The sequence below is a fragment of the Terrapene carolina genome, unplaced genomic scaffold (assembly GCF_002925995.2).
Source record: "Terrapene carolina triunguis isolate 2854851 unplaced genomic scaffold, T_m_triunguis-2.0 Scaffold58, whole genome shotgun sequence".
Taxonomy (NCBI): Eukaryota; Metazoa; Chordata; order Testudines; family Emydidae; genus Terrapene; species Terrapene triunguis.
Genome location: NW_020664409.1, coordinates 46,750,126 through 46,773,717, shown reverse-complemented (window position 1 = coordinate 46,773,717; position 23,592 = coordinate 46,750,126). Strand labels below are relative to the sequence as shown.

Here is a 23,592-nt window from a genome sequence, read left to right as displayed (position 1 = left end):
CACTGCCAAAAGCTGGCAGTGTATGACATGGGATGGATCTCTCCATAATTGCTTTGTTCTGTTCATTCCTTCTGAATCATCTGATGTTGGCCACTGTTGGAAGTCAAGATACTGGGCTAGGTGGACCATTAGTCTGACTCAATATGACAGTTCTTATGTTCTTATAACTTCCCCTATCATAATAGTAGACTGGAAGATGAGAGTTAAACTAAGTCAGTAGTTGACTCCATGTTCAGAGTTTAATATAACTTTGGCAGTAATTGCCAGAGATGCATGTTAATCCTGGACTCCAGCATTACAGTTGCAGATGTGCTTCTTGTGTAAATAGCTGAGATGTATCATTTTGTGTAAACATTTCCTTGAGGATAGGTCATGTTTTGTTCTTAGTCTATGAATTGGGTAGCCAGAAATACAACGGATTGCAGTATTTACACAAACATGCATTTTGCCCTTATTCACAATTAGTTTTTTCTCTACTGCTGTTAGAGTTAAAAATTACTTCGTGTATTACAGGAATATTTTGCATGAGAGAAGATCAGTTGCTTAAATAAGATATTGATACTAAAGTTCCTGTTTTTCCCTTTTAGTGTGTCCGACCTTAAACATGCAATCCAAACCAAGTATAAGATTGCCATTCAGCACCAGGTGCTGGTTGTCAATGGAGGGGAGTGTATGGCAGCAGACAGAAGAGTCTGTAGTTACAGTGCTGGAACAGTAAGTGTACACTATAGTATCTCTCTTTGTCCCCTTACAAAACAAAGTGTTGAGGAGAAGTGAGAGTTACAACTTCCTAGTGATGTGTGGGTTTTTTTGGAGGGAGGTAGGGGTTGTGTGTGGTTTTTCTTTTTTCTGGAGACTTTTTTTGTTCGTTCTTGTTTTTAATATCAGGAAATAAGTGGTTTTACATATAATTGGATGCAATACTCATAAGTAATTTGCTGCGAATAGTTATGTAAGTTATGCTGTTTTCAGAACATGCTAGTGCAGTTAGTTGTTTGGATTACATGCATGTTTTATTTTCTCAAAGTGCTTTATGAAGATATTTTTATTTTAATATAGGACACAAACCCAATTTTCCTGTTCAACAAAGAGATGATCTTATGTGAACGCCCACCAGCTATTCCCAAAACCACATTTTCAGCAGAGAATGAGATGGAATTAAAAGTTGAAGAATCTCTCATGATGCCTGCAGTGTTTCACACGGTAGCTTCGCGGACACAGCTTGCTGTGGTAAGTTATATTTGAATCCTTGAGAATTTAGTGGATTTAAAACTAATCAGAATAACTCCGTGTCACATCAATAATAACTCCAGGCTAGTTGTCAATTTGAGTTGATTCAAAAAGCGGTAAATGCATCATATCAGCGTTGGCAGTTTTTCGGATGCCTCAGTTTCATATTTGGATGTACTGAAGTGTGCTAAGGTCTTCTGTATCTTGATGTTGCTTGAAGAATCTTCAGAGCATCTCAGCATAAATTGTAATTGTGATGGCATGCCCAGGGTGCAACCTGGAACTGGGGTTCCGCTATACCCCCTTAACTCTTCCTCCTGGGCCACCTCTCACAATGCTTTGCTAGTAACAAGCAGCAAACCTCTCCAGGAACTGCTGTCACTCAGCACAACAGCATGTGGAGCCCCACACCCAGCTAGATTGCATGAATGCTCCCAAAGCCACTCACGAATCACCTAGAGAGAGGCACCAGCCAATTCCTCTCAGCTTCCCAGCCTCTTACCCCTGGACTATACTGTCTCACCCTGGTCAGAAGTCTGAACAGTGTAAGTTTATTATCCTGTCTGCCCCCTCCCTCAATATGGAGAAAACATGCACCAGCCTTTGTATCTGAGCTGAGATTTCCCAAGCACTTAGACTCATAGACTTTAAGGTCAGAAGGGACCATTATGATCGTCTAGTCTGACCTCCTGCACAACACAGGCCACAGAATCTCACCAACCCACTCCTGTATCAACCCCCTAACCTGTATCTTAGCTATTGAAATCCTCAAATTGTGGTTTAAAGACTTCAAGGTGCAGAGAATCCTCCAGCAAGTGACCCATGCCCGATGCTGCAGAGGAAGGCGAAAACCCCCCAGGGCCTCTGCCAATCTGCGCTGGAGGAAAATTCCTTCCCGACCCCAAATATGTCAATCAGCTAAACCCTGAGCATGTGGGCAAGACTCACCAGCCAGACACCCAGGAAAGAATTCTCTGTAGTAACTCAGATCCCATCCCATCTAACATAGGCCGTTGAGCATATTTACCGCTAACAGTCAAAGATCAATTAATTGCCAAAATTAGGCTATCCCATCGTACCATCCCCTCCATAAATTTATCAAGCTTAGTCTTGGAGCCGGATATGTCTTTTGCCCCCACTGCTCCCCTTGGAACTTCCAGAACTTCACTCCTCTGATGGTTAGAAACCTTTGTCTAATTTCAAGTCTAAACTTCCTGATGGCCAGTTTATGTCCGTTTGTTCTTGTGTCTATATTGGTACTGAGCTTAAATCAGGGGTCGGCAACCTCTGGCTCGCTCCTCGCCAGGGTAAGCACCCTGGCGGGCCGGGCCAGTTTGTTTACCTGCCGCGTCCGCAGGTTCGGCTGATCGCAACTCCCGCTGGCTGCGGTTCGCCGCTCCACGCCAATGGGGGCTGCGGGAAGCCATGGCCAGCACATCCCGCATCCCCCATTGGCTTGGAGCGGCGAACCGCGGCCAGTGGGAGCCACGATCGGCTGAACCTGCAGATGCGGCAGGTAAACAAACTGGCCTGGCCTGCCAAGGTGCTTACCCTGGCGAGCCGTGTGTCAGAGGTTGCCAACCCCTGGCTTAAATAATTCCTCTCCCTCCCTGGTATTTATTCCTCTGATATATTTATAGAGAGCAATCATACCTCCCCTCATCCTTCTTTTGGTTAGGCTAAACAAGCCAAACTCTTTGAGTCTCCTTTCGTAAGACAGGTTTTCCATTCCTTGGATCATCCTAGTACGGGGTTCTCAAACAGGGGGTCGCGAGCTGTCAGCCTCCACCCCAAACACCGCTTTGCCTCCAACATTTATAATGGTGTTAAATATATAAACAAGTGTTTTTAATTTATAAGGGGGGTTGCACTCAGAAGCTTGCTATGTGAAAGGGGTCACCAGTACAATAGTTTGAGAACCACCATCCTAGTAGCCCTTCTCTGTACCTGTTCCAGTTTGAATTCATCCTTCTTAAACATGGGAGACCACAACTGCACACAGTATTCCAGATGAGGGCTCATCAGTGCCTTGTATAACGGTACTAACACCTCCTTATCTCTACTGGAAATACCTCGCCTGATGCATCCCAAGACTGCATTAGCTTTTTTCATGGCCATATCACATTGGCTCATAGTCAGCCTGTGATCAGCCAATACTCCGAGGTCCTTCTCCTCCTCTGTTACTTCCAACCAGGGCCGGTGCACGGATATTTTGCGCCCTAGGCGAAACTTCCACCTTGCGCTGCCACCGCCCCCCACCCTCCCCCCGCACGTCGGTTCATTGAGGAGCAAATCCCAACAAGCCTTTATAGACCCCAGGGGCCAGCCATGCCCAGGGGCTGCTCCCCAGCCAGGTTCCCCCCTCCCCACCTCCTGAACTCCCCTGGAGGGTGCACAGCCCCCCCCCGCGAGCCCACCCCCACCCCGGTGGCCCCCGCCCCAAGTCCACTCACTGGCTTTGCTGGGCTTGGGCCGCTGCAGCAGCTCAGCAGGGAGAAGCCACCTTCCGGAGGCACCGGAGAGCCAGAGCATCAGTGGCGAGCCCCAGCCATGGAGGAGTCCGCGCGGCGCAGGGGGGCAGCAGCCCTGCAAAGGCGGCAGCGCCGCTAGCGGGGAGCAGCCACATCCCTTGCCCCTCCTGCCTAGGCTGTGGCCAGGTGCGCCCCCCCCCCCCAGCAGAGGACAGGTGCATGTGGGCAGAGGACCCCATGCGTCCCCCGGCTCCTCCCTCGCCGCGCTCAGGCTCTGCGGCTCCCGGGAGTGTGAGCTGCCGCCGTTGCTGCCCCTCCCAGAGCAGGCTCAGGGCCCTGCGCCCTGGCAGTGGCTCACATGCCCAGGAGCCGCAGACCCCAAGCACAGCGAGTGGGGAGATGGGGGGCGCACGGGGGCCTCTGCCTGCATGCATCTGCTGCAGCCTGCAGGAGCCCCCGGGGAGGGCGCCAGGCTGCAGCCTGGGCAGGAGGGGCAAGGGGCGCGGCTGCTCCCCGCTAGCAGCGCCGCCGCCTTTGCAGGGCTCCTGCCCTCCTGTGCTGCGCCGGCTCCTCCATGGCTGGGGCTCGCTGCCCCCGCAAGCCAACGCTCTGGCTCTCCGGTGTCTCCGGAAGGCAGCTCCTCCCTGCCGAGCCAGGGCACCACTTTTTGGCGCCCCTAGGGCCGTCCTTAGGATTTATGGGGCCCTATGCAGTATTATTAAACTGGTGCCCCATGCCCGACGGCAGCCTGAGCTTGCAGCCCGGCGGGGGCGGAGGGACAAAGCGGAAAGAATAATAAGACGCCCAGCCCGCCTCACGGTGGCGGAGAGTCAGAGTTCCCTGCAGAGATCCCTGTACCCTCTCCCTCACGGAGAATGGACATGCAGAAGGTACCTAATTAAAAGCACTAAACTTGGGAATAAAAAATGTCAGTCACAGGTTTTTTGATATGCCCTGAAGTTTGTCAGACATTTATTTGCAAAAACTTTGTAGTAAGGGTGAGTAAGCTGTCTTGCTGAATACAACATTAAATATTATGGAATACATGATGCAGCTCTTCTGTTTTACATTTTCTTAATCAGTATTTCTAAGCTGATTTTATATTTTAAATGTACTCTTAAACCTTCATAAAGTAATCATTCCAGATTACTACATATTTAACTCACTGAAACAGACATTATTTTAAATTAATCAGTTACAGAGGTTTAGTGTGTTCATAACAATGTTCATTACTTTTAGAAAAAGGGAACACTAATTTACTGTGTGTGATCTCCATAACAATACACATGTTTATGAAATTTCACCAACTTTAAAAAACTGTTTCCAAAGATTTTAGGCATAACAAAGGATTTTATATCTTACTAAGGTACTGATTTTGCTTAAAACTAGTTCATCAGATAGTCAGAAGTAAAGAAAGGGAAACTCTTCGTCCAGCTATCTGGAAGCAAAGGACTGTTGTCTGTTTAAGGGCTCTCTTCAGTGGGGGAGGAGAAAGGGGGTGAAGGGAGAAATGGATGAACAGAAAGGACTGGAAGACTTCGGAAGTAAGGTTTTTTTACTATAGTAATTAAAATGTGTATTTTAGATAAGGGAGGTCTTTTGAAGGATTTATTTAAAAACCCATATGTCTGAAGATCCAAGCATTTAAGGCTAAAGATGATTGTGCATCTAAAAATCTATGCAAGGATTTTTTAGAGATGTGATTTTATAATCTTCACCAACGACATATTTTTAAAGCAAATTTTAGACTAAGGCCTTGGCTACACTGGCACTGTACAGCGCTGCAACTTGCTGCGCTCAGGGGTGTGAAAACGCCCCCCCTCACCTCCCCGAGCACAGCGAGTGCAGCACTGTAAAGCGCCAGTGTAATCAGTGCCTGCAGCGCTGCACGCTCGCTTGCAGCGCTGCAAGCTACTCCCCTCAGAGAGGTGGAATACATACAGCGCTGCGAGAGAGCTCTCGCAGCGCTGGTGGCGCGACTACACTTGCGCTTCGCGGCAGCGCTGTGAATTCCCAAGTGTAGCCAAGGCCTAAGATCCTGTAGACTGACATGTCCTGAGTAAATATGACAGTCATACACAGCTGTTTTTGTCAGTACATTCAGAAACTGACAGTAGATACCTGGGGGTTGGCAAATGCCTGTTAAGTGGCTTCATTACCCCTTGAATGGCTCTTTAACAGTTTCAGTGTTGTGCTAATAGGTCTGGCAGGCTGGAGGCTTTTTCTCTTTTAACTACTAGATCCCCTTCCCAGGAAGACTCTGAGCCTGCAAGAAGGGTCAGAACAGGGATAGGAAAACCAGAAGGGTGGACACTAAGACCCAGTGGGCGCCCCCAACCACTTGGCGCCCTAGGCGACCGCCTAGTTCGCCTAGTGGTTGCACCGGCCCTGCTTCCAACTGATGCGTCCCCAGCTTATAACCAAAATTCTTGTTTTTAATCCCTAAATGCATGACCTTGCACTTTTCACTATTACATTTCAAACAAATCACAGTTTTAGATAAAATATAAAAAAGATTTATTACGGAAAGAGAAGTTTTAAATAAGAAATAAATAAGAGGTCAGAAAATAAGATAAGCACACAATATAAATTTTAAACCTTATGACACTAGGTAGTATTTAGCAAGCAATTTTCTCACCCCACTGCATGTTACAGTTCTTAATACACAGGTCTCTCTTGAGCCTGGACCAGTTTCCTCAGTTGAAGTTTTTGTCTTCTCAGCATTCTTGTTGCTTCGAGCATAGGTGAGGGAGGAGAAAGGCCAAGGCAAGATGCCACTGTTTCTTAAACCCTCAGTCCATGTGCCTAGAAGACACTTCCCCAGATATGTCCTGGTGGGCTTTGCTGAATCAATAGGTTGAGCAATCCTCCTGGTGTGGACTTGTGCAACTGAGTCATAGAGTTAAGCAGTCCCCATTGTGTGGTGTTTGGGCAACTGTCATTTAATTGTAAATCCCTTGATTGCAGTTCCTCTGCTAATTAATGGTTGTTGAACACCCTCCTGGATGGGAGTCCTTTGTATGTCTCTAGCAAACTTGCAGCATATTTCAGTAACAACCATACAGCAAAATCTCACAACTTCATACTCATTAATGATATACATATTTTCACAGAAGAGTGGGTTTCAGCAGATCATGACCTTTCATATGATATCTTACATGGCATGTTTAGTATAAAATATCACAACCACATATGAGTGATTAATCTGAGGGTTACAGGATGCCATGTTGAGGTGCATGTGTCACAGTAATAGAGCTTTCAGGAAACATTTTTGTGGATTCATGGTATTTGCTAAATGTATTGTGTGCTGCTGGTACAGACACTATAATTTCTCTGGTTGGTTGAGTCTTAATGCCTTTTGCTTTATTTTCAACGTGCTTAGTCTATCTCAGCTTGAGGACAGGATAACTTACCAGTTGTTTTGCAAATATTATTAAACCAAATAGAATCTTGGTGGATACAGTTTTAAAAATTGTACTTTTCCAATCTCCTATCTAAGTTTTGGAGGGGTTAAAAAAATAAGCTTCATTTCCCAAAAGTTTGTATAGATCTTGGTTCTTTAGTTACCTTAGTTGTCTTTGAGTGCTAATTTTCCATTTATATAGTAAAACACTCTGAGTTCCATTTGAATCTCTCTAAATTGGTGTATTTGTATAGATAGGAAATGAATATTTCCTACGATAAAGGCATCTACAGATGAAGTACATGGTATAGACAACTGTGTAGACCCGGTTCAGGAATGTGGAACACTGCATTCAATACCTGAACTGATATGTTTCTCTTCAGACTAGCAGAGGTTAAATGAAAATGAAGGCAATATAGAAGTGAGCTAAATGATAAAAATGTTAATCATCTTCATTGTACACAGGTAACTGTTGAAGTCTCCAAACATTGGATGATGTGGTTTTTTTTGTACCACATGTAATAGGCAGGTCCAGCTTGATACATAATGGTAATACAAATCCTTCCTTTCAACAGGATTTTAATAGGCTATCTGTCTTGGAACTAAAATGTTCTCTCAGTTCTGATGACTGATGCGTCTGGTGCACTCCAAAATAAAATTTGTCAACTGTTTTTGAAATAAAAGTGCTAAATATGACGCAGCAGTATTGTGACGGGGAGGGACTCGGCATCGCGGCGCCTCCTGCTGGCCGTCATGGGAATTAGCTCTCAGCCTGCCAGTCTGCCTTCAGCTAGTGGTGTCATGCCACTCTTTGGCCCCGTGTCACTCCCCGAACTGCAGCGTCGTCTTCTGGGCATGGTCCTCCTGCTGTGCCCCCACTCCGGTATCTCCCCCCTTCCGGGGCACCGGCAGTCCTTAGTCCCCCCCCACTTGCCTCAGCGGCCTACTGCAGTCCCAGGTCCAGCCCCTGTCCTCAGGGGCAATCTGCCATCTAGATACCGGCCACTTTCCTCATTGGCAAGTGGGGTGCAAAAGGGGTGAGCGAGGGGAGGGACCCAGGCACACCTGCTACTCTGGATCTCAACCCAGGGACCCTATAGCCAGCAGCCATCTACTGCCCTCCTCTAATCTGCTGCCTATTTTCCATGGGCCACTTCCCCAGTAGCTCTTGCACCCTCTCAGCCCTTGTAGCAAGGCATCAGCCAGCAGCTCACCCTCACACTCTGCGGCCCCTGCCCAGCACTGCTCTATCTATGGCACTTCTTCAGGCAGCCAGTCCTCCTCACTTGCCCTCCAGGGAGAGACTCCTTTCTGCTCTGCTGAGCAGCCCTTTATATATGGCCCTCACTGGCCCTGATTTGCTGCTCCAGCAAGGCTTCCTTCTATTGGTGGGCTCAATAAGCCCTTCCCTGATTAGTGGGTTCTGAGCAGCCTCCCTGGTGCTGCTTTTAACCCCTTCTTCTCCCTGTGTGGGGCAGCCGCCCCGCCACAAGTATTAATAGGAATTGTGTTGGCAATGTGCTGGGCTTTATGCACTCCCCAGTGTGGAGGGCAGTTTCTTCCCTTGCCTGCTAATTTGTAAACCAAGGAAGAACTTTTTAAATTGGCTTTCATAACCTGACTTTCATGTGTCCTTAGAGGACATAGACAAATCTTTGGTCTAATAGGACAAAACTTATCTCTAACATTTTGGGGATGGAAAGAGAATAAAGTGTTCTTACCCTGACATGCACATTACTTTCTCACCCTATCTCCCTGGGGGAGGAAGGTGGTTTAATGCAGTGGTACTCCAACCTTTATTAAGCTCAACACCCCTTTGTAAACCTTGATAGGTTGTTGCGACCCAGAGACCACCCCCCAGAAAGGCCCCCCGACCCAAGGCCCTCCGACCCAATACCCCCCTCCCGCTCTCTAGTGGTCCATTGGGGTGGGAAGGACTCAGAACTAAGAATAAAGATGCTCTGAACAGAGATGAATAGCTACGGAATGCCCCACTTGCAACTGGCGGAGGTGAGCCAACACAGTCCACCAAAAAACCCACACAGCACCCCCCAAAGTCCATGGAGCCCTGAGTGTGAGGGGTGGGATTTGGGGGTCTTGGGTTGTAATGCAGAAGAATTTGAGAGTTTGGAAGTTTTGGGGAAGGACTTGCAGGGCAGAAGGGTCCAAGGAGGGGTGGCAAGCCGATAGTCTCCACCCTCACCCCCTGCCAAACACAGACCCCATTCATGGCCTATGTGGGGCAGGATATGGGGGGATTTGGGGTTCTGTGGGGAAGATATCGGGGGCAGAAGGAGCTGGGGGTGTAGTGGGGGGAAGATTTTTGGGGCTTGGGAGGTGAGGGGATGTGGGGGGAATTTATGGCTGTGGGCTAGGGGTACATTGGGGGTCTGGGTTGGTGGGTCTGGGTCAGGGTAGGGTATGCAAGACGGGGTCATCTGGCTGTGGGGGTAAGGGTACACGGTGGGGGTTACTTACTGGAGAATGACACCAACCACATCTCATATCCTGTGTGTCTGGTTGGGATTGGCTCCCTGCTCTGAGCATTGCAACCTCTGGGGTCTCAGCACTACTCAGGTGTGGCCTAGCTTAAGCATCATGTACAAATATTTGGCCCAGGGGGGCTGGCTGGGCCAAATATGTGTGCATGGTGTTGCAACCTGGTGCATATGGTCACAGGGCCATTCACCCAGATTTACCCAGCTGCTACTGTCTCCTCCCTCCCCACCCCCCCATCATGATGGAAGGTCAGCTGAGCCAAACCTCAATGGTGCTGTGACCCTGTGCATCAGGTCTCAATGCCCAGAGCAGGGAGATGATATCAGTCAGCCCTGCAACCCTTTGATTCAGTCTAGTGACCCAGAAACCGTAGTTAACAGGTTAGGTCTCTAGACTAGGGCAATGATGGTTCTTTGAAGCAGCATGGAGGGGATTTGGAAAAAAGGTTGGAGAAAAGTGGGGATGTGACTATTAAGATGTGTACCCCAGTATCCCTGTGGGGAGGGTTATGGAATGGTTGCACCTATGCTCCACACCAGGGGTTTAACCGGCAACCTTTCAGAAGTGGTGTGACGAGTCTTCATTTATTCACTCTAATTTAAGGTTTTGCATGCCAGTAATACATTTTAATGTTTTTAGAAGGTCTCTTTCTATAAGTCTATAATATATAACTAAACTATTGTTGTATGTAAAGTAAATAAGGTTTTTAAAATGTTTAAGAAGCTTCATTTAAAATTAAATTAAAATGCAGACCTCCCGAGAGCGGTGGCCAGGACCCGGGCAGTGTGAGTGCCACTGAAAATCAGCTCGCGTGCTGCCTTTGGCATGCATGCCATAGGTTGCCTACCCCTGCTCCACACCCTGGGAGTAATGAGGATTCATGGGTCAGCCACAAATTTCCAGTGTGACCGTGAACAAGTCACTTAATCTACCCGGTACCTCAGTTCCCCCATCTATAAGAAAGTAGATAATACTTCTGTACCTCACGGGGTTGTTGTGAGGATAAAATTTATGAATTGTAAAGTGCTCAAGTAATATGATAAGGGCTATATAAGATATTTGAATATTTATGGAGACAACCAGACTGACATCCATACAACTTTCTCCCCCACTTTGATTGGCAATGTGTAAGGGGGGGTAATAAGGTCAAGGACTGTAGTAATTACGATGTCTTCATGTCCTTGCCTTACGCGAGAGGGAACTGGACCCAGGATATGGAGTAGCAGGTGGAGAGCTGAGTTCCCCATCCCTCTTCCTCCAAGTTTCCTCCCCTCTATAAGCAGTTCTTTGAGTTCCAGTCTGGAGCTGTGGTTTCTGTTTTTAGCTTTGATAATGGACCACACTACATAGTTAGTGTGTGTTGCTTAAGGCTCTGTTTCTTCTGGACAGAGCCTTACATTGTGAGAGTCTGCTGGGTTGAGTATAGAAAATAAATGTGATTATAATTTTAATAAAAATCAGTCAGATTAATTTTTCTTTAATCTGAAGGAGATACTAATAACCTGTGACAGTGTGTGCAATTTTTTATTTACTGCACTACCTTATTCAGAAGTGTTAGAATACTTGCCAACAGTAACTATCTTGTAGGAAATCACATATTTCAGAATGCCTCTTTTGGGTCCTGATCACCTATACTAAGGATCCCAGAAGGATGAGCATGTGCTGTGTGCCTTTTCGTGGCAGTCTTCTGTGAGTCAGCAATAAAGGGATAAAATGGTGTGGTTACTTATCTGATGCCATGTTGCTGCTTTGCTTTGCAAAAGAAGCATATCCATAAAATGCAAGGAATTCTTCTTCAAATTATTCCAGATAAAAAAAGTTTAGAATTTAAAGAGAGCACTGTGCTGGGACTTAGAATCTGGGTCTTGTATTTCCAGCTCTGTCACTGGTCTTGTGGATGACCTAGGGCAAGTCATTTCACTGCCCAGTGCCTCAGTTTGCCCATGTGTAATATGAAGATAATATCTTCTTTGTAAACTGCTTTGAGATCTAGGGATGGAAAAGCACTATATAAGAGCTAGGTATTATTATTATTAAAGGGGAAATGAATAAACCCCTTCTCCACAGTTAATTTTGTCGTATAGTTTGTCTTTGGATAGTATAGGCTTGTGTATTGGACAGCTCATGAAACACATCAGCAAGATTTGTCTCTTGGGAAAATCCTATAATTCGCTCTGTGATTGGAAGACCATAAGTATAATAAAACCATGGTGACTCTGATGCATGATATTACAGCCCTCAGAGAGATTGTGAAGAAGGATTCTGTAACCTTGTACTCTTCAGAGTACTTTTTCATGGTGTCTGTTTGAAGCAACATAAAGAGGAATTCAAGAACGTGTGGGGCGTGGGGAGAGTAGAAATGTTACTAGTCACTGTACAATCCCCTGATATTGGTATGGTGGGAGAGTTGTGACTGCTGCTGCATTCCACACCCAGGATCAAATATTTATTTGGAAGTATTTTCCCCATACTAATTATTTGGGGAATGTGGAAATCATGTTCCCATGCTGTGTCTGTAATAGTTTGCAGGTCATATTTCATATGACATGCCATTTTCCTAATGCAATATGATTTATAGTATATGTCTGAAAACATTCTCTCCTGTTACCAATGATAAACAGTGGTTTCAAGGAACAGTTTAAACTGGGGTGGGGTGGGGGTGGTAGTGATATTTATTACTTCTATTCAAGCATCACCTGTGGGCATCTATTATTGTTGAGCCCATTGTACAAACAGAATAGGATAATGCCTGCTCTAGAATACACAGTATATAATTTGACGAGACACAACATTAGGATACGGTAAACAGGAGGAGGATGAGAAAAACAGTAAAGGCATGCATTAACAGGATAACTATATATGGTTTAAATTTTAAAATGGAATTTTGGTAGGATACCGCTTGTGCACTTGTACATTTGTAAGTTAGTAATTTTGCGAACTTTCAGAATGTATTTCTCTTCATTTATTAACAATGCTAAATAAGAAATTAAAGAATTCCAAGGAGAGGCTGGATATCATTGGAAAGATGGACTTCTCTGAAGTTTGAATACTGAATGGATAGGAAACTTGCCATGACACTTAAATTTCCCAGTTAATGAATATGTAACTTGCAATAACAGTAGGCTTGGAAGGGTTAAATTATTTTTGGTAAATGTCGATTTCACCATACACACAAACTGAAAATATACTACTATTCATGATGATCAGAATTTACATAGAGGCAAAGTAAAAGAAATGCTGCCTGAAAACTTACTAGAGTTTAAGGATATTTATTTTTGACATGTGATAATGATATACAATTTTGTGTGTTGAGCTAAAGTTATAAAGCTTTAACTTTTTGAATCTCAACATCTTCTGTCCTTACATAATTGTCTGACCCCACCCTAGTCTGATTTGAATAACTTCCTGAAAATGTGAAAATGTAAACAGATAAAAATATAAAAATGCTTAAAAGTAAAGACTGATATTATCTGCCGAAGTTATATGTATATAAAAAATAGAATTCTACCAAGCTTAAATAAAAGGAAATACCTCGCCAAAATTTAAAAAGGCCAGTGGGAAATTGCCAATCACATACTTTAGGGGTAGACCAAGACCCTCAATACAATGGGAAGAATAACAGTATGAAAAGTGTTACAAAATATCAGTTCACTGTTCTCTCCCCTCTGAGAGGCAGTTCTCTTCACCTGAGAGATCCAGTGCAGGTCCTGAGGTTCAGAATGCTGAGGCATCCTGATCTTGACCCAAGAAGAACCCTCCTATTCATGTAAGAAGTGTTCAGTGACTTTGCTCTCCCAAGAGAGGGTTTCTTTAACTAGAAGTCCTTTATGGACAGCAACCTGGGTTTTGAAAGCGTAAAGGTCCGAAGTCCCCAAATTTAAGCTGCCTTAGGGCTGGTCCACACTAACCCCCCAGTTTGAACTAAGATACGCAACTTCAGCTACGTGAATAACGTAGCTGAAGTCGAAGTACCTTAGTTCGAACTTAAAGGTACTTACCAAAGGTCCACATGCGGCAGGCAGGCTCCCCCGTTGACTCCGCCTACTCCTCTCGCGGAGCAGGAGTACCGGTGTCGACGGCGAGCACTTCCGGGATCGATTTATCGCGTCTAGACAGGACGCGATAAATCGATCCCAGAAGATCGATTGCTTACCGCCGAACCCGGAGGTAAGTATAGACGTACCCTTAAGAAAGAGAGTCCCTTCCTGAAGATCAAAGATGCCAAGAAGAAATCACCTCCACCATAAGACTTCCTGGACAACTGAAGGGTTTAAACCTAATGTCTTGTAACTAAGTACTTGTGCCTAAATTCACTCATTTGGTCTTTATCTACAGAACACTGTAATCAGGGGGAAATAATATTTGCATTTTTGTGTCTTAGGGATGATCTAACAGTTACCAGCTTACTAAAGCTTTTTGCTGTTGCTTAAAGAACTAGTCTTGAGATCATAACTGTACGTTTAAAAAATCTGGAACTATACTGTATGTTAGAGCTCTGTGAAAATTCAGTATTTGATGGTTAAACTTTATGTTGTCTTGTTTAAACTCAGTACCTAACTTCAAAGGCTACTGAAAACTAGCAACTTTCTTAAATCAATGTTCTCCTATGCAAGGGTGTATAAAAATCAATTATTTAAAAAAAAAATCAGATTTTTTTTGTTTACATTGAATTTTTAATTCAATTTGAAATTGACAACTTATGTTAAGGCCTAAACTAGTTATCTGTTAAAATCATTTAAATTAAATACCGGATAAACAGCAGTACATATTTGTTTCTAATTAAGGAAAATCAAACCACTGAACTGCTGGAAGTCATTGGCTAAGCATCTGGAGCCAGAGTTTAAGTGCTAAATTTTTTTATTTTTTTTTTACAGCAATAGCCTCTTCTGCAAGTGCAGAGAGAATATTTTCTTAATTTCAGTTTATTCAACTAGTTCATTTCAATGACTAGGTCACTCAAAGTGCAGAAACCCATTGGAATTGAAAAACCAAGAAAGTTTGTTTGTCTCTACCCCCCCCCCCTTCTCCCCTTTCTATGAATAAAATCTATGAATAAAAACTAGGTGATTAAGGTGAGATCCATTTAATTCTAAAATCTTGAAGGACATGGTGACCAGAAATAATTAGTTCAATTCACTGATTACAGATAATATTTTGGTTTAATCAGTTTTAAATGCAAAATATGTTTTGATAAATGTTTTTTTTCTTGTGTCTCCAGCACATTTAAGGTAATTTTTTCTTTAATTAAAAAGAAAATTAAAATGTTGTTTTTATGCATTTTTAATTTAAATTGAATTTCCGTCTATATAGAGCTTGACAAAAATCAAAAGTAAAAAATAAGCTAGTAAACAAGAAATGCCTCTTTTGGCATTTTCTAAAATAAATAATGTAAAAAATTAAGAAGCTGATTACATGTAGGTTAAGCTGTATAACTGCTTAAATAAATGTGTATAGCTATAATGCATCCTCCTAGTTAGGAAAAAGAAGCACCAAATTTAGTGGAAAGGCTATATGTATATGCAAATCAACATGTTTTAATGGTTACCAACAATGAGAATTGATCTTTCTTTAGGAAAAAATTAAAATTTACAAACACAAAACACAGTTGAAACCAGTTATTTAAATCAAGGTTTCTTGCTTGCTGATTTTAAATCATGATTGAAATCGGTGATTTAAATTACTTTGATTTAAACACCCCCTGTTTTCTTCTCTGTATCCTACACATTTACCCCCCACAACTGTGATGTTTTTGTATGTGTGAGAATTACGTTCATATGAGAGAAGCGTCCTCAGATCCCTTTGTCTTGTAACATTACACTGTGAGTGAGTAATTTCAAAATCTCCCTTCTGCCTTTATTTGAGTGTTATAAACTTTAGAATATTTTTACACTAACTTTAATTGTGTTGTGTGTTTCTAACTAGAGTTACGTAATGTGTTAATACGGTGCATGCCAAACTAGCCTTATCTCCATACTTCTTGTGGTAACTTAAATAGTTACTGTTTTACCTTTTGTCTATTTCAAATACCAAAAGCAATATACTTCTTGATATTTCTGTTACACTGCTTACCCATTGGTGGATGTCCATTACCTGCAATAATCTCTCAGGTTACATCTACACTGCAAAAATAAACAAACAAATAAATAGAAAAGCCTTATGGCAGCGAGTCTCAGAGCTCAGGTCAACTAACGTGGGCTTGCAAGGCAAACGCAATGGGCCTAAAATAAAATAGGATATCTCCATTAATTTATTTATCTCCTAGAACTGGAAGGGACCCTGAATGGTCATCGAGTCCAGCCCCCTGCCTTCACTAGCAGGACCAAGTACTGATTTTGCCCCAGATCCCTAAGTGGCCCCCTCAAGGATTGAACTCACAACCCTGGGTTTAGCTGGCCAATGCTCAAACCACTGAGCTGTGTAGACATTGCTGCTTGAGTTGGAGCCAGGCTCTGAAAGGTGATCAGATGGGTCTTAGAGCCTGGGCTCCAGCCCAAGTGGAACATCTACACTGCTGTTTTTAGCCCCATAGCATGTGCCTGGGTCAATTGACCTGACCTCTGAGACTTGCTACTGTGATGTGTTGTGTGTTTGGTTTTTTTTGCAGTGTAGATGTGCCCTAAGAGAGCTCTCTTTCTTTTGCTAATTAACTCAGACACCAGTATCTCCTTGCCATACATTGTCTGCCTATTGATTCTCTAGACTGTTCCCTAAGCCTGCTTGGTTCAACTTCAGAAAGTAATTTGATTAACCAATATGATAAAACTGAACTCTCACGGTTGTAAAATTGTCTAACTCCACCAAACCCAAAGCTAATTTATTCACCCTGTATTATTATTGTAACAGTCACAATGTATGTGGTTATTATATCTTTGCTTTCCATGTTGTCATAGGACACACTCTTAGCTGAAGTGTGTTACCTGAATACTGCTTATTTTGGAGCTGTAGTGGCCATATGACTGTGGATTTGCCCTAATAATCATGTTTAGCCCTCAGAATACTATTTCCTTAAGACAGAAGTAAGAGACATAGTAATGGTTTTGCTAGCTTTTAAGTTGATGCTACTTTCAATTACATTGTCATATACAACCTATCTAGTTTCATCCTAATTCATTCGTTAGTTTAAAAGTTTTGATGTCAAGTTGAATTCTAGTTGTTGTAAATTAGTTAAACTGATGTTATACTTGGTTGTGTGATACTGTTTCTCTTTAAGTTTAGCTGCTCATTAATCTTAATTAGGGTAAACAACCTGTTGATGCTGTTAATGTTGTAAGGAATTAAGTGAAATCATTGTAGTTGATGCACATAGCTTTTTGAATTTTACACTCAATTTTATGGTACTAGTCAAGTCAATATAGTTGACCAACCTTGCTTTGTATTTTAGAATTTCATGTTTAGTTAAGATGTTGCTTTAAAATATTGCTACATCGCATCACTCATTTTATGTACCTTTCTTTTTATATACTTAACTCATTTGCATAATTCTTGGTTTAATTGTTAGTTCCTTTTGTCATTTTTAATTACTTAAACATTTTGTTTATTTCAGAGTCAAATTCAGTTGTTTATTTTATGGGCATACCTTAATGTATAGGAAAAAGAGTCCTTGGTAAATTTTATGTGGATTACCTCATGAGTGCATTTTCATTAATAACCATAATCAGTAATTCAATATTTTGATTTGGTTTTCCTGAACTAGTTTTGTGAGAAGCAGTTAATAAATCCATCTAATTAACTCTTTCTCCCAATTATCAATTTTAATAATTGTTTGTTTTTCTTTTGGTAATGTTACTTTGAAAATTACCTCGTGTCCAACCCCTTGCTAGCCCACAATGCCTACGAATTTGTATCTGAGATTTTGATATAAAGACTCACTAGCATTTCCTTTCCTTTTTCCCATCCAATTCTCATTCTGCTTCACTTAAACCTGTTTACTGAGCTGTCTGAAATAATTGTTCAAAATCAGAATGAGAGATAAACAGATTAACCAAATAAACAGGAAGACTTCACTTGCAGAGCAGTACTATGTGACTGCTAACAAGGTCTGTTCAAGTGTGACTGCTTGATCACCAGTTTAATATAGAACCTTCTTAGTCTGTGCCAGGAGAACAGAAACATCTGGAAGAGCAAGGGAATATGTTTCTATAAGGGCTATGATATTACCACTATCATAGGAACTGGCGTACTGGATCAAACTAATGTCTGATTTGGTATCCTGTCACCAACAGTGGTCAGAACCAGATGCTACCAAGAGAGGTGCAAGAAAACCCTGCAGTTAGTTTTGGGAAAAGTAAGCGAAGTTTTATCCTAAATGCCAATAGAGATTGTCTGTTGTCCTGAGTAATGAGAGTTTTATGTCTCTTCTAAAACTTGTCTAATTTTTAAGTATTTATATTAATTCTGGGTACTCCTTGTTATCCTTTATAAATGTCAACATATTGAATCCTCCTAAGCTTTTAGCCTCATTGATATTGTGGCAATCAATTCCATAATATACTTGCATGTTCAAGGAAAAAGTTTCACTTTATCCATTTTTCATTTTCCATATTTGTATTTCATTGAATGTCTCCTTGTTTTTTTGTATTATGAGATCAAATGAATAGAAGTTTCCAGTTTTCCTTCTTTGGTACCAGTCATCATTTTATATATCTCCATCATGGCCCTTCTTGTTTATCTCTTCTTTATGGTACATACTTCCAGTCTCTCTTGATAAGAGTGTCTTTCCATGCCCCTAATCTTTCATATTCCCCATCTCTGAACCTTCTCTCTTCTACTATATCCTTTTTGCAATGGCCTGACCAGAACGGAATACCCCATACTAGATGAGTGTATACCATAGATTTATGACAAATTTTTAATGTTTTCCATTTCATTCCTTGTGTCCTAACATTGACTGCGTTTGACTACTGCCATACATTGAGCAGAGGTCTTCATTGAGTTAACTACAGTGATGCCCAGGTCTCTTTCCTGTTTGTACAGTTAATTTAAAATCCAGTAAGGTGCATGAGTAGTTCAAAATATTCCCTTTAATGTGCATTACTTTGCATTTATCAACACTGAATTTTATCTGTAATTGTTGCCCATTCGGCTAAGTTGCAACATGGATTAAATTTTGAGTCAGCTGCAAATTTTTCCATCTTCCAGATCATTGATAAATGCATTTGAAAGAACCATGTGGCACCTCACTGTTAACCTCTGGCCATGATGAAAACTGACCATTTATTCTTTCATTGGCCACTGTTGGTAGACAGGATACTGGGCTAGATGGACCTTTGGTCTGACCCAATAGGGCCATTCTTGTGTTCTTATGTCAGTCTTGTAGCCAGGCTCTGATTCATGACAATACTTTGCATTTCACACCATGACTATTTAGTTTCTTTTGAAGCATATTGTCAAAGGCTTTTAAAAAGTCTAAACACCTTATGTCAACTAGTCTTCCCACTTTTTTAAATGTAACCCTCCTATTTACATTTCAGTGTCACTGCACTAATTTTTGGTACCTTTCTTTCCTCAAGCATATTAAGCTTAATTATATGCGAGTCATTGTCACTTTGTGGCTCAAATGTAATTACTACTTGAACCAACTCCAGCATGCTACTTTCGTAAATATCTTTTTTTTCTGAACTGGAGTAGTATAAGCCTACTAGAATATTTGTATTCTTATAATTTGTATTAATATGGATTCATAGCGAAGATCAATTTCAGTAGATTCTGTGGAATCTTTTAGTCCAGATCTAGCACTGCTTTTCTACCCCTTTAACCCAAGTCCTTCATGTATAGTTTATAGCCACATGTTCAGCATCCCATTGTTTTTTGTGATTACACAATGTTCAGTAATGCTTGTTATGTCACGGTACTGTTTCATTGCTGGGCTTTAGTTTTTTACGCTTCTCTGATTTGTATATACACTTTTTTTTTTTTTTTTTTAACCTTGGGTCTCTCAGAATCATAGGGTTAGAAGGGACCGCGAGGGTCATCTAGTCTTACCCCCTGCCAAGATGCAGGATTTATTGTATCTAAACTATCCAATCTTGTTAAACTCCTTAGCTTAACAATTTGCAAATTTAATAGAAATTGCTTCTGTGATCTTAACTTGTCCCTGTACCAGTTAAACTGTAATTTCTATCATATCTCTTACTGAGTACAGAGATATTTTTGTATTACTGACATTTCTAGCAGATATCTTTGTCCAACTTAGTGATCCTTGACGTCTATCAGCTCTCCTCCAACTTTTAGTCTAAACAGTCTTTTAAAACTTTATTCAGTTTATGTGCCAAAAGTCAGGTTCCCCTTTAATTAAAGTTCTGAGATGGGCTCACTCTACAATGACCCGATTTGCCAACTCTATAAATAATTCTCTCTGCTCCAATTCAGCAGCTCTGGCTTCAAGGTTAAGTATGTGGCCTCTGAGGGACATAAACTGTTTGCACCAGTTGCACCATATGCTGCTTGATCACAAGGCAAGCAGTCATACACTCTGTGCAGTGAATGAGATATTGCTGACCCAGACTAATCTGCAACTGGTCTTCTACCTCCATACTTCAACTGGGTTTTAGCTCTCCGATTAGTAGATTACGCTAGGCATAGTCTTTGCTTAAGGTAAAGCTTTTACTGGTTTATTTAATTTGATTTCAAGGATCAGATTAGTTTACTAAAACTAATTAAGTGATCTACTTCCACTCAGCCTAAACTCACCTGTGCTGTTGCCTCTCACCATTCAGTTTGGGGCTGCTATTTGCTTTTGGAAATTGCAAATGCTTTTGTGGAGACTAGAGGTAAGGCAGGCCTCTCATTTAGCCTTCCCTTTCTGGGTTGAACAGATATGTCTCAAGCCATTACCCAGGTTGTTCTTTTTATTCCAGCGAAGAAAGAATAATAAAGTCTGAATGTGCGGATCTACTTTTGAAACAAGAACCATAAACCCCTTTCACGATGAGGAAATGATGAGGTTTAATCTTTGACTGAAGGACCACCAGAAGATTCATACTACTCTGGACTGCCCTTATTAGCAGATTTGCATTTTGTATGTCAAGATACTGCCACTATATCCAAAATAAACAAGCTGTCAATTTAGGGCAACTTCCCCTTCTGAGGAAGAATCATAGAATACCAGGGTTGGAAGGGACCTCAGGAGGTCATCTAGTCCAACCCCCTGCTCAAAGCAGGACCAATCCCCAGACAGATTTTTACCCCAGTTCCCTAAATGGCCCCCTCAAGGATTGAACTCAACCCTGGGTTTAGCAGACCAGTGCTCAAATCACTGAGCTATCCCTCCCCCCAGGTGTTTCATTTGTCCACATAATGTCTGGGTAACCGAACTCATATCATTTACTCTTTTGGCTCAGCTATAAAAGCTCACTAATGTTAAGACAATACTCAGGCTTCTAAAGTCGACATAGTAATCTCTGCTCTAGGAAATCTTCCCTTTCCAGTCACTAGAAAGCCACTCTTATAGACCCTCTTGAAAAGACTATTTTTTTTTTTAAAAAAAAGACATTCTTAAAATCTTATGAATAGTTGTCTGGCCAAGTTGCCATTACCATTCATTCTGTCTGTGGCTGAATTATTGGTTGAATTGCTGGGTTAGCTCTTAGCTCTGTCTAAGAAAGTTGTGTCCAAACACATCCATAAATTGATGTTTATGCTTTGTGACTAGATCTGGGGCACAATCCATAGTATGCCTATTTGGCTACATTCCTAGTTTGGTGGGACAAGAGGAGGAGAACTTGTTCATTCACTTCAGTCTGATGCTCCTCCTTTGTAGTTGGAAATGTATGGAACTATTAGACCAGCCGCTAAAAGGCTTCACTGAAATGGCTTTGTAGCTTTCTCTTGTACTCCATTATAATTGTAAATTGAGTAGTAGGTGTTTCCTTTTCATATGTAAATTTGCATACACCATGTCCAGTGTCAGGATTTTTTCAGTTGATGACTTCCTGCTTGGCATTCCCTCCCCTTGACAGTCCATTAGAGCCAGAGGCTAGTGACATTAAGGACATGATGCAAGAATCATTTAATTTTGTTACTGTTGAGTTCTGTGTTTTGACAACTGTAAGCGTCAGCTGGCATGGTATGTGCTAGATAAACTTGTTCTTACATGATATATGAATAGTATTAGCAAGATTCACTATTCATACTATGCTGTTTTCCTCAGCTGTGTAGCTTAGAAGGCAGAACCAGACCTGTCAGTCACTGAGATAAGACTTGGTTCTTTGCATCTTAGATATCAGCCAGTGAATACTTCCAAGCCTGTAATATGAGAATGAAATCAATAACTTGCACGGATATACTAATGGTCCTCTACTGCATATAGAAAACATCATACAGAACATAATCACCCAAAGTAATTAAGATTAGTTAAGAAAAATGAATGTAATTACACCTCTACCCCGATATAACACGAATTTGGATATAACGCGGTAAACCATCGCTCTGCGTGGTAGGGGCTGTGCGCTCCGGCGGATCAAAGCAAGTTCGATATAACGCGGTTTCACCTATAACACGGTAAGGTTTTTTGGCTCCCGAGGACAGAGTTATATCGGGGTAGAGGTGTATTCAAGAGAAGAGAAATTGCAAGATAAATTGAAATTTCTTATAGTTTGCTTTATTTATTGTCTGGTTTAGAAACAGCAGTGAAATCTAAAGTAGTGATTGACAGAGCTATGTAACACTGCTGAAATTTTAGACTGAGTTATGTGAATTAGGGATGCTACTGTGTGTAGTCTACTGAAAGCAACGTCTGAGCAAGCAAGAGAAACAAGGCAGCCTCTGTCCAATTTACTGTAAATATGGACTGAAGACGAAGTAGCCACCTTACATGTGTATGACTTCAATCATAAGGTGAAGACCGACCTGGTTTGGTGGACTGAGATGGATTTAGGATGTTGAAACCTTTCAAGTCCTTTAAACAGAATTTCAGCCACCTGGCAATAGAGGACTTTGATGACTTGTTTCCTTTTACCGCAGGATGGTAGAGGACGAAAAGAACCCAGGCTTTCCTGAAAACTTTTGTTCTTTTGAGGTAAGTTTGAAGAGCTCTCTACGCAAACAATGTGTGATATACTTTTTTCCTTCAGGTGAACGGGATTAGTAGGGGCAATAGAATGGAAGGTCCAATCCATTGAAAACTGGAAAACAGTTAGTTTTAGCAGTGAATTCCAGTTCTTGGTAACACAACACCTTATCCCGTCATCAGCTCCATTGACAGCATGTGAGGCTCAGATTTATTGAACTGAGGTAATCACAATTAGCAAAGTCAGAGTGAGGTAATTTAAATAGAGGTTCTGTTAAAGCATCCAGCACTAGCTTGTGTTGCTGGAGATCCTCTCTGAATTTCTGGAGGAATTAAGTGATGTTGCCTTCAATAATTGCTCAGCATGCAGAACATTAACCTGGGTTTGTCCATCCTCCTGTGCTAGGAATAACAAACGTATTTTTGTACATGGTGTTCTTTTAAGTACAGTGAGAGGTTATCTTGTAGGAAGTTGGCAATTTAAGAAATATTGGCATATTCTGCGTTTAATGTGCTTAGCTCTGCACCATAAACTGAAACTTTCAAATAGCCTGGTATAATTTAGCTTTACAAACTTATTTTTGCTTCCAAAGAGGGCATGAAAACTACTCTTTTCCAGACACACAAATCAGGACATAGTGGACCTTTCTTAATTTTGGCTGAATTGATCTTCTCTGTTCTGTCTTTACTGAATCCTTTAATCTCCACTGCAGTGCAAAATATCAGATTGGAAAAAGTACAGATACTCTAATAGCACCCCTTTGGCTTCATAAGTTGTAGTGCAAGGTTCTTATTATGACCTCTCTTGCTGCTTCCATTTAGATACCAGTCCCCAGAAATGGAAAATTGCTTACCTCCTATTCAGTTTTTGTGAAAATACTAGACTTCAGGATTCACACTTCTGGTTCTGAATTCCCTAGCATATGAGAGAGGAATTGTCATAACTATGAAGGGAAGGGTAACAGCTCTCTGTGTACAGAGAC

General features: G+C 41.9%; 1 protein-coding gene across 1 annotated transcript in view; it reads left to right on the top strand.

Moving 5' to 3' along the window:
* The window catches only part of RB1CC1 (RB1 inducible coiled-coil 1), a 163,297-nt gene that overhangs the window by 30,076 nt on the left and 109,629 nt on the right, over positions 1 to 23,592 (top strand). The window contains exons 4-5 of the mRNA XM_029914331.1: positions 588 to 714; positions 1,060 to 1,230. Coding sequence (XP_029770191.1) covers positions 588 to 714; positions 1,060 to 1,230 — 298 coding nt within the window. The remainder of the gene's footprint in view (positions 1 to 587; positions 715 to 1,059; positions 1,231 to 23,592) is intronic.